Here is a 14,341-nt window from a genome sequence, read left to right as displayed (position 1 = left end):
AAATTCAGTCAGAAAGGCACCTAGGCCTCAGGAAAAAGACTATGAGGGCAAAGAGCACCTAACCCCTAGGTCAACACCTGAAAAATCCAGTGGACATCAAAAATAAAGAGATTGAGAGGCAAAAAGGGGACAAAAATAAATAAATAAATAGGAGGGACCACCCAAACGACTGACAGGTCTAGCACCCAGAGATTGAGTTTTCTTTGAGGAGCGACTCTTCTGATTTGAGTCTTCCGAGTTCATTGCCGATTATTTGTGACAATATTAAGCTCCTTCTGACTTTAAAATCCAGTCTAGGGCTGCCAATCCATCTAAATGGTACGATGCTAAATGTTCCAAGGCTTATCGCTTAATGATGAAAGCCTTGAAGTCTGTCCCTACAGATCACAACAAGCCTTGCAGAACGAGGCATGGGAACAACTGCTCTCTGCTAGCAAGATGTGTGATAGTACCTTGTTTTGGGAAATTATTAATCAACCTATCTTTAAGCCTGCAACTAACCCGGCTTTACTTTGTACCATCTCGCCAGAGCTTTGTGTCAAACATTTTAAACATATCTACTCTGTGCTTAATTCTCCTTCCACACCCTGAAATTCCCCTTGTCACGGACTCTTAGTGTTCCTGTGATATTCTCACATGAGGTGTGGGAGGCTATACAGTTGCTTCCCTCTAACAAGGCTCCTAGTGTTGATGGACTTCCTGTAGATTTTATTTTTATAACCAACTTTATCGAAGGTTTTGCGTCAACACACATAGTATCACAGAGCGAAAGAGAAAACTGTCTTCGTATAATACAGCAAGCTCAGACATCAATATTTCAAAACCGTATAGAATCATCTCGACAGTCCTTAATAGCTACACCACCGCCCCCATATTCGGTCATCTTCTGAGGACTGCCACAAGACCTAAAACCCGGCTTCTCCGGTTGTGCGCACCAGTACCCCCCATGCCTCCACCTGATGGTCAAAGGTGTCTGCTGCTTCCAACGAATTGGCAGCCGTTCCATTCCGGTATTGCTCTATGTGGACGATGCCGTCCTTATTGCTAGAACTGCCTTGGGGTTGAACCACTTGCTTAATTGTTTTGTTAACTTTATGGATAGGCTTGATTTAAGTACCAACTTTTCCAAATATCATGTTATGGTCATCGGCCCTTGGTCTACTAAGTTCAGACTTTTTAAGATACATGAAAATATTATCAGACATGAATCCTCTTTTCCTTATCTCGGTGTCCAATTTTATTCCTTTTTGTGATCGTCCTCCCTGGTGTCTGCTAAAAGTGTCTCTTTTACTAGGCGTATTGCTTAGGTCTTTGATTTCGCAAACAGACTGGGACATAAATCCATTAAGATTTTGCTTGAGATTTATAGTGCTGTCCCTTTAGTTGCTTATGGTAGTAAAATATGGAGCTTTTGCGGAAACTTCTGTTCAAGCAGTAATTGAGGATACATTTTTAAGACGACATTTAGGTCTTTCTCAGAGTACTACTGCTTGTATTACTCACAACTTGTTTTTGAGTACATTTTACAGTTACGCCGCTTCTCCTCTGGTTATCCGTTTGGCTCCACTTTGAGAAACGTTTTAAACGTCTGGTCTACAAAGACTGCTTGAGTCTGGATCGAGTGGCCTCTATCCCATGGATTAGTAATATTAAATCCAGCTTTATTAAACTTGGGTGGACTGAAATTTTCAGTAATCCAGACTCAAGTTTCAAAAGTGATGTTTTGTGGACTAAAAAAGCTTTTAAACAAACGTTCAGTTAAATTATATATTCAGTTGCAAACTACTGTTCTTATCGAACCCTACCGCCACTTGGATATGTCAATCCACCATTGGTTCTTATTGACTCGTTTTAGACTAAACCTTAGCCACCATCTGCTAAACCTTCCATGAAGGAGTGCTTTTGAGTCTGTTGTTATTCTCTGTGGATGCCATGGCAACTCACCTCAGGACATGTAGCACTTTATAATGGTTCGTTCTTTTAATAATAACAGCGAAAACTGTTTAACCTTCCATTGTTTGCCGGTGTTCTGAGAACCATTGTATCCCCGTGAGTGGCTGCCCCCCCTACGTCACGGGCGGAGAAGGGCAGAGAGCGGCCGCGGGGTCCTTGTGCCAACATCGTTCAGAGCCTCGAGCCGCCAGCAGCCCGAGGCGGTGTACGAGGCTGGAACACTTCAAAATTCATTTTATTTAATGCCAATTAAATCACCATCTATCTGATTGAGATTTGATTACAGAAGGAAAGGGAGAGGGGTGTGAGAAGAAGTCAGAGTGAGGCCGATCAGATGGACATAGCAAGGAAAGGCTAAAGAATTGAGGACACTTACTGGGGATACGCTGAGAGCTGTCAGAAATGTATTGTGTTAAACATGTACATTTTTAATAAATATGTACCAGCTTTAATGCGGGGCAATACCGGCCTGCAGGTGGGGTGCACGGAGACGGGCTGTGTATAGAGGTCGGCACAAGGACCCCGCGGGCGCTTTCTGCCCGAGACGCGAGCCATGTTCAAATAGAGCATGCGCAATGGTGATGTCACGGAATGATGGTGGGCGTGGTACCACGTCATCAGCCGTAATATGCGCATGCGTGCGCATGCGCAAAACAGGGGGGGGCACTGCCTCACGGGGGGCAGCGGATTATGGAACACCGGCTCCCACTTTACCCAAGTTTGTCCCACCTTGGTTTACTTAATGTTATTACCAGGCGTAAAGATTGGTTTGTTTGTGGCCAATTTAGTATCTGGTGCTGTGCAATTACTTAAAAGCTTATCGCCTATAAGAAATGTTATGCTTTTTGTCTGTACCATATGTGGCTTATTTTTACAACCGAATAAAGAATATCTGACTAGACATGAATGTGTTTGTGGGCTAAAAAAAGGCGATAACTTACAATTGGCATAACGTGGCCGTGATGAAGCAGATTTTTCTACAAAATACATGGCGGCTGTTTGATGATGGAACTGATTTACCACCATCTGCAAACGAGCGTAAATAATTTTGATATGAGGCCTTGCATTAACTTCATAAATCTTCAAAGAAAAACAAACGATCATACTTGCACATTAAATGCAAAAAAACCAATACAGACACTGCTTACAAATCACAAAAAAAGCATAAAATACAACTTACTGTAGCGATGCTGTGAAAGCAGCCATGTTAAATCCTGGCAGTCTCTCCAGTAGTTGCTCTTCAATGTACTTCTCAACTAAAGAAATCTAAAAAAGTTCATGTTTAGGTGCATTTTGAATGTAAAAGGTTTACACTACCTATCCATTCTGAAATACAAAAATGGATGCATGCTTTTGTGTTACATGCCGACAATATGGTGTCTCTGGGCCAATTTCCACTGCTAATATAGTGGGGGTAATAATGTACTTTTGTGCACCATTGTTAAAATGCCTGACGTTTTGCAAAAAAGAAGAATTAAGGGACAGATATTTCAGGAGAGTAGGCTGTTTTACATCTAGCAAATAGGTAATCAAAGCCATTGCTGTGCTAAGCACCCCACTCACAGATTCATTAAATAAAAAACGCTAACACTTAACACAGGGAAAATGCCAGTCAGTTATCAAAAAAACAAATGTTCACAAGGAAATGTTCCATTGCTGACAATTACATAAGGACATACTAAACAACTAATCATAGTAGAAGAAAAGGAGGGGAAAACAGCCTTTGAAAGAGTAGCACCCTTACATTTTACTCAAATTCATAAACTTAAGTTCTTATTTATCAAGACCTAAAAATGGTCAGGTTCAATCATACTCTTGAATCAGATGCATGTGAAAATACTCAAGACTCACTAATATAAATTAAAAACTCAATGTTTTAAACTGTCCATGTGTTAAGCATACCATTGCATTTTCCATCACAACTAACATCTTAGAAAAAGTGATGTCTGGATAGTAGGTTTTAACCATGACTGCTAGTAGATGTATCAGCAAACATGCATCAAGATGGAAACTATGGGAGGAGGTGAATAGACTTGAGTGATCACCCCAGCCTTGGTGTTACAGCAGGGGTTTGGAATGGAATTTTATTAAATATCTAGTTGTTCGAGGGGTTATGTTAAGGCTCATATTGCAACAAGGTTTAGATTCAAGCAACTCTCAGGTTTTGCCATCTTTAACCAAATCTACATATAGGGGCTCAAAGTAGGCTAGAAGCAAAAGCTTCATTGTTGGAATGCCCAGTGACTCTCTGCACATCCACAATCCAATATTTTAAGGGTATTCACCAATTCCTCTTCAATCTCTCCACACACTGGAAACAACCTGGAAATGTACTCCTGACAAGGGCAACTGTGAACCTTTCCCAGGGTGATGGAAAACAGGGTAATTAGGGAAAGGGCATTTGCAATTGCTCTGCATAATTTTTGCATTAGCAAATGTATGCGAGTAGATCTGCTCATGCGAAAATGGAATCCTGACATTTGCAGGGAATATGGTTTCAGGGTATACATCTGTAAAATCTTCTTAATTTCTAAAAGTCATAAATCTGCATCACTTCAGGGAAATAAATATACCTGTGAATGGTTTTTGGTGATTTTCTTTAAGTAGTGAGCCCCCTCATTTCTTTTCCTGTTGCCCAGAAGGGTTTTACACCGATTCCCCATTAATAATAGTTTTATAAATAATAGTATGCAACAAGCACGTTTTACTAAATGCCCTGAGGGATTTATTTAATTTTCACAATAGCATAGCAAAACTTTTTTTTCCAAGTTGCAATTATTTGCGTATACATTTTATTTTGAAGACAAGTAATCACCAGTCTTGTTTTCATACTTATGTATGTATTTCCATATATTCAGGGAGCTTTATAAAAAGCTTCCAACTGGTAAATTTTGCAAACGTGTACACTTTTTTACAAAGGAACCACTGTCAGTACTGCAAGCTGAACTCGCATATCACTACATTTCCGTAGAGAGCTCGCCTGAATAGTAAAGGAATTGCATTAATGAATCATGTGATAACGTTTGGACAACGTACACATACAGAAACAAACTGCCTTAGTGAAAGACAATCCTTTTCCACAGATTCATACAGTGTGTGATACTTTTAAACTGGAGGTCAAATGCTTTGTTCAGGAAGGAGCTGGGCCAACTTGTACAGTGGGCAAACTAAACATGAAATGTTGACATTGATTCCAAACAATATGTAGTGGGCATCAGGCATAGGAATTCCACGCCCTGGACAGTTTGAATTGCTATTTCTGCAAGTAAAGGTTTAATTTCAAACACTTAATTTTATTTTAAAATAGACGTTTTACTGACCATGTGGGCCTGACTGACGGGAGAGAAGGACATCCATATTCTCTCTAGCTGCTGAAGATAACTCAAACCAATTTAAAAATATTTGCTGACAAAGACAAAGTGTGATGTGTTAAGGCCCATCAGTCAATCACAGAAAAGCACAAAAAAGTATTTTATACCTACATATTCATTAAAGATGGGGGTGTAGACTAGTTTGTTTTCTTCTGTATCTTCAAACTCACAGTAATATTTATCCATAAATGTTCTTTGCAGCAGTTGGAATTCCTCATCTACATTACAAAAACAAACAAATTCAACATTTCAATTAACACAAAAACTTATAATTTAACAAAATATTGAGCACCAATTGTCTCATTCTATGAACAATGCATGTGGCTTAGGGCAATATAACATTAATGGCTGTGCTTAGTGGACAAAGACTTTATGTCAAAGTACGAGACAAATCCTCCCTTTTAAGAATAGATGAAAACCTAGGGGGGAACCGTTAATCATACTATACATATGACTTAGCCAAACACCACTAGCAACATAAAAACTCGAAAATCACTTAACGTGGCTGTTCTGTCAATAGAAGCTTACGGCATTATCTGACCTTGTTAGAAAAAAGTGCACACGTCAAGGTGAGTGCATCCCTGTGTTGAGGCACACCATGAGGTTTAAAAAAAGACTCCAACAGAGTTCTTGAGAAAATTTTCAAACTTTTAGTTTTATTCCTCCTGTCGGTTAGTTGATATTCAAAGCATATCGATCGGTTCAAAGATGCTTCATTTTTATACGTATTTGTACATTAGCAGATTCATGGGTTCCACTCCAATGCATTTCGGGCGAAATGGCCCTTTATCAAGGAGTATCTACAAAACGAAGAAGATATAATAGAAATAAGGTTTAGGCAATAGGGTGATGGGGTAGTTCATGCTTGGGTTAAGGGTGGAGTTCGGTGGTAGTGCCGGTGGTGAATACGGTCAATAAACCGTAGTGGGAGGTGTGCCCAACTAAATAGTGCTTATAATCAGAGCGAAGGTATCTAAAAATTCATAAAAATACGCTTTATTTTTAATAAATTACTGTTGTATCTCTTTACTTGTTGTGTGACATTCTCATTCCGTTGGTTGGTAATAGTAAATGCTTTACACTAAGGTTCTTTGTCAAGCCTTGCTGCTTGAAGCCACAGCTACCCAAGGTTGAGCTTAAGGTTTACAAATGAGCCTGACTGGACCCAAGACAATTTAGCGAGTGTATTTTAGTGAGTGTATTACACGATAAGGCCCCACAGCCTTTTATATAATACACCCAAATTCTCACACCTTGGTTAACTAACTTGCTTTCTACTAATGAATTATAAATAATTATGCACTGGAGCACATGAAAACTTGCTTCCCTGTGTGCTCAGTCGACCCTCTGTAAAGACAGTGACGTGCTAGGTTAAATTTACTGAAATTTGCCACGACAAATGATGAAAAACCGGGGCAATCTGGCAATTCTTGGATGCTTGGTCACCCAATTGAAAGATAATGTTTGGAGGATCCACTACGATTCCTGAATAAGGTATTATGTGCCAGGAATATTAATACATATGCACTAGAACAACAGTTCACCTAAGACTCAATTAAAACACAATATAACTTTTGTTAGTTTACTCAATCACAGAGCATGATAAATGTAAACAGTAAATATATTGTCTAGCCTTGAACACTATTATTCACAAAGTTTGCTGTCTATGGCCCGGAGAGTATGTTATTTGTTCCTTAGTGTACTTTGCTCCCTTTGCGCTACCTTTCATCAAGCTCTTTTAGATGTTCATTAAATGCAGTCAAGAGACACTTACATTAACCCTCTATCCTTACGATGCGCTCCTGATTTTAGGCATTTTAAAGAACCACTAATCTGCACATGTGACCACTCAACTAAGTATCACCTGTTCACAATTTTGATCTAGCAGTGATCACGTTCCAATTTTATCACCATCGAATTTACTTTGGTATGATGAGGTGTCCCTCATTCTATCTGTGTTAATGAGACCTTAACAATTCAAGCAAATTTGAAACGCCATTGACAAAATAACACTCACAAAATTAACAATCTAATGTTCTTAACCAGGCTCCAGGCAAATACAAGCCCTGACAAACTAATAGCTTGAAGTTGGGTATTCTCAGCATAAACACACTCTATATGTTTGTTGAACAAGTTACTTACCTTCGGTAACGCTTTTTCTGTTGGATACAGTATCTGCCTGTGGATTCCTCACCTTGTGAATATCCCCCTGCGTCAGCAACGTTCGGAAAATTCTTTTGAAAGCACGCCTACGTGGACGACGTCATAGGAGCACGGCTTTGCGCGCAACTCCGACTGACATCACTGACTCCTTATTAGGCCTACGACGGCGTGATGACATCAGGTTCCGCCCTTTTTTCCGTGCCTTCGAGGCACCCGGACAGACCAATGACAGTAGATATATACATATACAGTGTACACAGTACATAATATTCAAGATAACCCACATAAAGTGAAGACAATGCATGAAAATCACCATATATATACAAATATATATATATATTCACTGAAAAAACCATAGGTTTCACACCAGTTATAGGTAGGTGAAAATTTTACTCGCATAAAACCATTGAAATTCCCATGTTATAGTTAGTTGGACTCACTATAACTTGCGCGTGCAATGCACTGCTGATGACGTCACATATTACATCACTCATGACATGGTCAGTGACATCACTCAAGACATCACTGATGACAATTTCTATGGCAAAATGAAACCCCTCATTTTGTTCCTTTTCAAATTAAATGTATTAAGTGTTACCACTTTATTCCAATCAAGATGACTTCAGGTGTGCCATACTTTTGTCATAAGTAAGACTGTTAGCGTTCTAGTTGTTCTTTAGAACACTCTGGGACATTCTGTCATTGGGCTATAGTTGGGCTACATCTGGCTGATATTTGGGCTACATTTGTTTTTTTTTGTCTCTGGTGGCCATCTTTGGGCTACAATGGGCTACATTTGGGCTCTAACATATATATATATAGCCCAATGTAGCCCAATATATATATTTTCAAAGTTAATTTTCGTAAAAACCACTGGAGCATATATCTTGAGACATAGCAAAGGCACATCGGGGTACCAGTCCCTACAATTTTGCCAATTTGGTGGAAATCCATTCAGCCGTTCGGGCTAAAAGTGAGGTCGACCGCCCTATGGAAATTAACATGGGGAAAACACGTTTTGGGACCCCCCTTTTATCTCGTCCACGGCTTGATAAATCCCCCCCAAACTTTCAGGGAAGGACCGGGGCGCTGCGAGGCAAATTTGAGAAAATGTTCAGGCAGATTCCTCAACCGGCACCAAAGTTATTCACAATAGAATGTTGAGATTTTGCATTGAAAATAATCCTAACTATAACTACCTACTGGCGACCGCCAGTAGGTAATATATATATATATATATATATATATGTGATCAAGCCTCTCTCGAGGTGAAACGCGTCATGGTGGATTGCAGGCTGTAACTCTTGGCACGGAATGAAATGCACTGAGGAAACTGCACTTACTTTGTGGTCTCGCTCTTTTCGTTGTTCTGCATGGAAGGCAGAGGGTGAAAACGACGACTTTTTGGATATTGTGGTGACTGGAGGCTTCCTGGTTACGAGCGAGATCCCTCTTCACTTGGGCGGTGACACGTCAGGAAGCAGTGGTTTCGTGAACCGGAACCGTTTTTCGATACTCCGGTAGGAGCAAGCCGTGTATGCCCCTGCGAGACAGCACACGCCTGCCGGGAAAGAAGGGAGCCATCGACACCGGAGAAGAACTGAGGTGTTCGGCAGCCCTCTCCGGGTAAGGCAGCATTCGACAATCGCAGGGAAGAGTGTGCCACGCGGGGCGCGCAGTAAACTGTAACAGCGCTCCCCGTCAGTTTAGTTTCTTCGGTCAAGTGCCTAAAAATTATCAGCCACACAACGCAATGTCCGCCGCCGTGTTGCGACACAGAGAGCAGGCTGCGGAGTCAGTTTTCGAGAGCCCGGCAGGGGGAGACTCAGCTACGCCCACTCAGCAACCGGATGGGGTAAACACGAACCCAACGATTAAAGACACTTTCCGTAAACTTGAGAAGCTCTCTAAGAAGGAGCAGGCTAAGTGGTGGGAGAACAAATCACTCACAAGATACTTGGAGGTGAGGCGGGTTCCTAGGGGTCTTCGAATTACACTGGCCCCTAGCTATGACAACCCGGACCAACATATGCTTGAAGAATGGGCAACAGCCAATTTGGAATCCTCAGCAAGGCTAATGAGGATCCTTGTAAAGTACGCGGAGAGTGACAGATTAGCTATGTGATCAAGCCTCTCTCGAGGTGAAACGCGTCATGGTGGATTGCAGGCTGTAACTCTTGGCACGGAATAAAATGCACTGAGGAAACTGCACTTACTTTGTGGTCTCGCTCTTTTCGTTGTTCTGCATGGAAGGCAGAGGGTGAAAACGACTTTTTGGATATATATATATATATATATTCACTTAAAAAAACATAGGTTTCAGGCCTTATATAGTTAGGAATTAGCATTTTAAAAACCATTGAAATTGCTCCTATTCAGTTAGTTGTACTAACTATATTTCTGATGTCACATATTACATCATTCATGACATGGTCAGTGACATCACTGATGACATCTCAAATGACATCACTGATGACATCACTGATGACATCTCATTTGACATCACTGATGACATCCAGTGACTGTGTGTTTCTGTAAAGTTTAAATATGTTTTACATATTGAAGAATGAGTGGATGTATAAGTGTCTGGATGAAGGATTTAGGAGGTGCGTGACTGACTGTATGAGTGAGTGCTTCAAATGTGTCTTACTAAATGCATGGGTTAGTGACTAAACTGTCTGAATGTGTGCATCAGTATGTCTGTTGTTGTGTAAGCTGCTGCATGTGTGGATCAGTAGCTATATGAGCGGCTATTTGGGTTAATGATTGGTTGCCCAAGTATTTGAATGAGAGACTGAGTGAGTGTGTGTGTGTGGGTGGCTGGGAGGTGTGTGACTCTTTGCATAGATGTGTGAGCAGTTGATTCACTAGGTGTATACATTAGTGGTGAAACAAAAGAGGGATAGGACAGGCATGTAGAGAGCTACAGTCGCTTAACTTTACAATGGCGGAGTCAAGATGGCGGGTTGACGCCGCAGAGTGAAGGAGCTTGCATGGAGTCGCTCCGAACCGTCTTCTGAGGAAAACTACGAAGAAAGCTGAGGAGAGCTGCAAAGTGAATATGCGATCCTGCAGTTAGACTATAAACGCTTGTGAATGCGAGCAGAGAGCTAAAACAAGCCGAAGAGTTGCTGAGCTGAAAACGCATCTCCTGTATAAAAAAAGAAAAACGTATAACGTGGTACCTGTAACACAACGGTCGGATCCGTGGCTCAACTCGGATGTTGCAGTTCCTCTACCGACTGAGCAGAGGGGTGGTGCCGGTTTGGAGGCTTCGGAATACCGGCTCCCTCCGAGCGCTCGGTCAGACGTGTCACAGGGCGGGCCTCGGCCTCGGACTGACCCTTGCACAGCTGTGTGCACTCGCTGAGGATCGGACGGCGCTTCTGCATGTGGAGCCAGCAGAGCCGAGCCCCTTCGCTGCTGCCGCGCCGATGACTTCGCGTCAAGCTACCCGCTCCACCACAACTGGCAGGGCTGGAAAGACGGCGAAACAAGACGAGCCAGGTATGTCCGCGGTGGGGTCCGCCATAAAAACTAAGATTACTGCGGGACTTATGGCGGGAGCCCCAACCCCAGCTCTAACAGGCGAAAAGAGTGCAGCAGGAGCTGGGATAGAAAAGCAACTACTTCATATAGCGATACCCACAGGCAGCACTAACGGGGATACTGAGACGATGATTTCTCAAGATGGGGATATAAACTGACAGATATCACAAATTTCCCCCTCCTCAAGCGATCTGGCTAAGACAGGTACCAAAAAAAAAAACGAACGCTACCTGTACTATAACTATATCTCCCAATAATTCAGATACTAGTCGAGTGAACACCACAGGGAAGGATAAAGATAATAATAAGAATGCAAATGCTGACAAAATTAACAAATTAAACACTCATGTGAACAAAGACCCTATTTCGGAACCCGATGTTGTATCTGATAGGGGGAGAGACGAAGTAATTGCTGCCATGTATTCTGATACTGACACTTTTGATATTATCGATGGAGGCACCTCTGACACTGCTAATACCCAGTTGCCATGCATAACCACAGCACCAAGCCTAAATATGGGGTATGAGATTGAAATGAGTGAACATACTAAGAACTCATTGCTCACATTAGAGACTGAGATAATTACAAATAAACTTACACTTAAGGAGCAAGTGGTTGACAATCCAATTGGAAAGAACGATTACTCATTAAACGATGAAATCGAAAGGGCAGAAGAAAGCTCCAATTACGAATATGAAGAGATCTCTGAAGAGGGCGAGCTAGATAAGGAAGTAACTCCTACTAGAAATAATGCTGGTCAAGCTACAAATACAAGAAGAACAAAATTAAAAGCTAAGACCAAACAAAAACCCACGACTCGCAAACTACTGAGTAAAGATCCTTCTACAAATAAAAAAGGGCGCAAGGCTATAGTTGACGATAGCCCATTGAGGAAGTGGATTGAAGCAAAGGGAGGAGTGAAGGGCATGGCCCTGAGGCTATCTGGAGCAAGCTTTGACGAAGACATACATATACGGGATAAAAATACGATCCCTAGGTCAGATAACGCGGATAATACAAAACTCAAACCGGATGCTATAACTCCACCAACCCCACCAATTGAAAATAGATCGGTCAACAACGATGCTATCACTGTTGTACAGCTTAATGCCTCAACCGCTCTAACTACTCCTGTAGCTGGCAGCTCGACTAAAGATCCAGATATAAGAAAGCCTATTAGCTCACCCACCGCTTCAATAGACTCTAACATAAGGTCAATACCGATTGAAACAGACATCTATCCACTGGAAACTTCAAATGCTGATTCTACTGAAACAACGACTGAAATAATGACTATAAACTCTAACCAGACTTCCCTGATTGCCAATGTCTTGATTGCAACACCAGAACCCAGTCAAATAATTAATGTCTAAATCAGGGGACGAAATTCACAATCACTTAGATAATATCTCTAGGGGCTTAATTATGCAAACTCTTATGGCACAGAGGCAGGAAAGTCATCAACAGCGCCTACAGCTAAGAGAGGACAACACTAAATTACAGGTTTTCATGAGCGAAGTGTGTCAAAAACTTGGTGGGGTCACACAGGAGATGGAGGAGTTGAAACTGCGAGTTGTGGGAGTCGAAGAAAGCACTTCACGATCAGAGTCAACCACGAGAACCTACTCAGCTCGCATCTCTCAACTAGAAGCTAAAGTCGAAGATATGGAGAACAGGGCACGTAGACACAACTTAAGACTGTTAGGAGTCCCTGAGGGTGTCGAAGGGGCTGGCCCCCGATCTTTCGTTGTGAAACTCTTTCAAAAAGCTTTCTGCGACCTTTCTGATTGGGACTGGGATTCCCAACTTCAATGGGTACATAGACTGCCTTCTTTCCAAAGTAATCAAAATAATAACAAATTTCCTAGACCATTACTAATATACTTTGGGAACTTTCTATTGAAACAAGCAGTAGCTCTCAAAGCAAAAGTCAATAATCCAGTCACTTCAGATAATATCACTTTTTTTGTACGTTCTGATCTGAGCAAGGCTACAATGGATCGACGATGGGAACTTCGCAAACTAATAGACTCTTTCAAAGCTATTGGCTGCACTGTGTACCTACAGGAACCTGCTTGTCTTAAAGTCATTAGGGATGGTCAATCATTATTCTTCTCTGATCCAGAGGAGGCGACTAAGCACTTCGAGAAAATTACGAGAGAGAAAGTCTAAAAACCTGATAAATACTCAATAAGAATTAATAAGAACTAACAAGATATAAATCTGGCTATTTGAAACTAAATCATTAATGGAGACGCACCTGGACTAGAATACAACCATTTGGATTACTTCTCGTGTTTCTCTCTCTGTCCTTTTTTTTTTTTTTACACATCTTTTTAGTCTACTACTTTCCTCTCTCCTCTTTCCACTCTCCTCTTATTTATTCTTTTCTTCAGCCACTTTATTGCTCTCCTAATTTTTGTTGATTGATATGTACTTTTGATATGTACTCTTGAGCGATAGCCGAAAGGAGCAGACTCCATGCTCGTAACTTCACTGTGCTGCCCTACTAGCGGTAGCAAGGGAAAGAGGGGTGCTCCCCCCTGGGGGTTTTCAAGGTGTGGGGGTGGTTGGGTGGGATTGAGCTGTCTGGGTGGGTAGGGGTCAAAAAAGGGAAAAAAATCAATTGCAAGGGTGAAAAATGCACAAAAAGCTGTAATAAGACTACTGAATTTATTTCACGGAGGAGATTGAGTAATACCAATATAAGTTATGTCTACTCTTAGATGTTTGGTTTGGAACGTTGCCGGTCTTAATAATAAATGTAAAAGAAATTTGGTACAAGAAGAAATGAATATGTACACACCGCATATGGTATTTATTTCAGAAACTCATATTAGGTATCATGATCGTAAACTACTATCACAAAAGGGCTACAACCTTGTTGTCTGCTCTACTACAGAGACAACAATCCGAGGAGTTGCTATTCTGAAACAGAAATGGTTAAAAATGAATGTTATTAAAACTGCTGGCGATGCTAAAGGCAGGTGGGCAATAGCTCAATTGCAAATCAACCAAAAATGCTGTGTATTCTGTACTATTTACGGTCCAAATGTCGATATACCCAAACTGTATGAACAATTGACTATTGAGTTACTTGATTGGGATGGGGAATTGTTGATAATGGGGGATTTTAACTGCGTCATGAATTACGCTATAGACTCTACAAGCAAAGGAATCAGAAATAGGATGGGTAAAGTGAGATCCGCTATAGAGGAATTAGCTAGGATGTACAATTTGAAAGATGTTTGGCGTACTAAACACCCTACCACTCCCGGCTTTACATTTTACTCAGCCCCACACC

General features: G+C 41.3%; 1 protein-coding gene across 1 annotated transcript in view; it reads right to left on the bottom strand.

The window, feature by feature from the left end:
- Positions 1-14,341, bottom strand: part of ARL2BP (ARF like GTPase 2 binding protein) — a 332,718-nt gene that overhangs the window by 137,783 nt on the left and 180,594 nt on the right. The window contains exons 4-5 of the mRNA XM_086947737.1: positions 5,436-5,542; positions 3,134-3,219 (exon numbers count right to left, since the gene is read on the bottom strand). Coding sequence (XP_086803863.1) covers positions 3,134-3,219; positions 5,436-5,542 — 193 coding nt within the window. The remainder of the gene's footprint in view (positions 1-3,133; positions 3,220-5,435; positions 5,543-14,341) is intronic.

The sequence above is a fragment of the Lissotriton vulgaris genome, chromosome 12 (assembly GCF_964263255.1).
Source record: "Lissotriton vulgaris chromosome 12, aLisVul1.2, whole genome shotgun sequence".
Lineage (NCBI taxonomy): Eukaryota > Metazoa > Chordata > Amphibia > Caudata > Salamandridae > Lissotriton > Lissotriton vulgaris.
The sequence above is the reverse complement of the archived record's forward strand: the minus strand, read 5'-3'. Positions and strand labels throughout refer to the sequence as shown.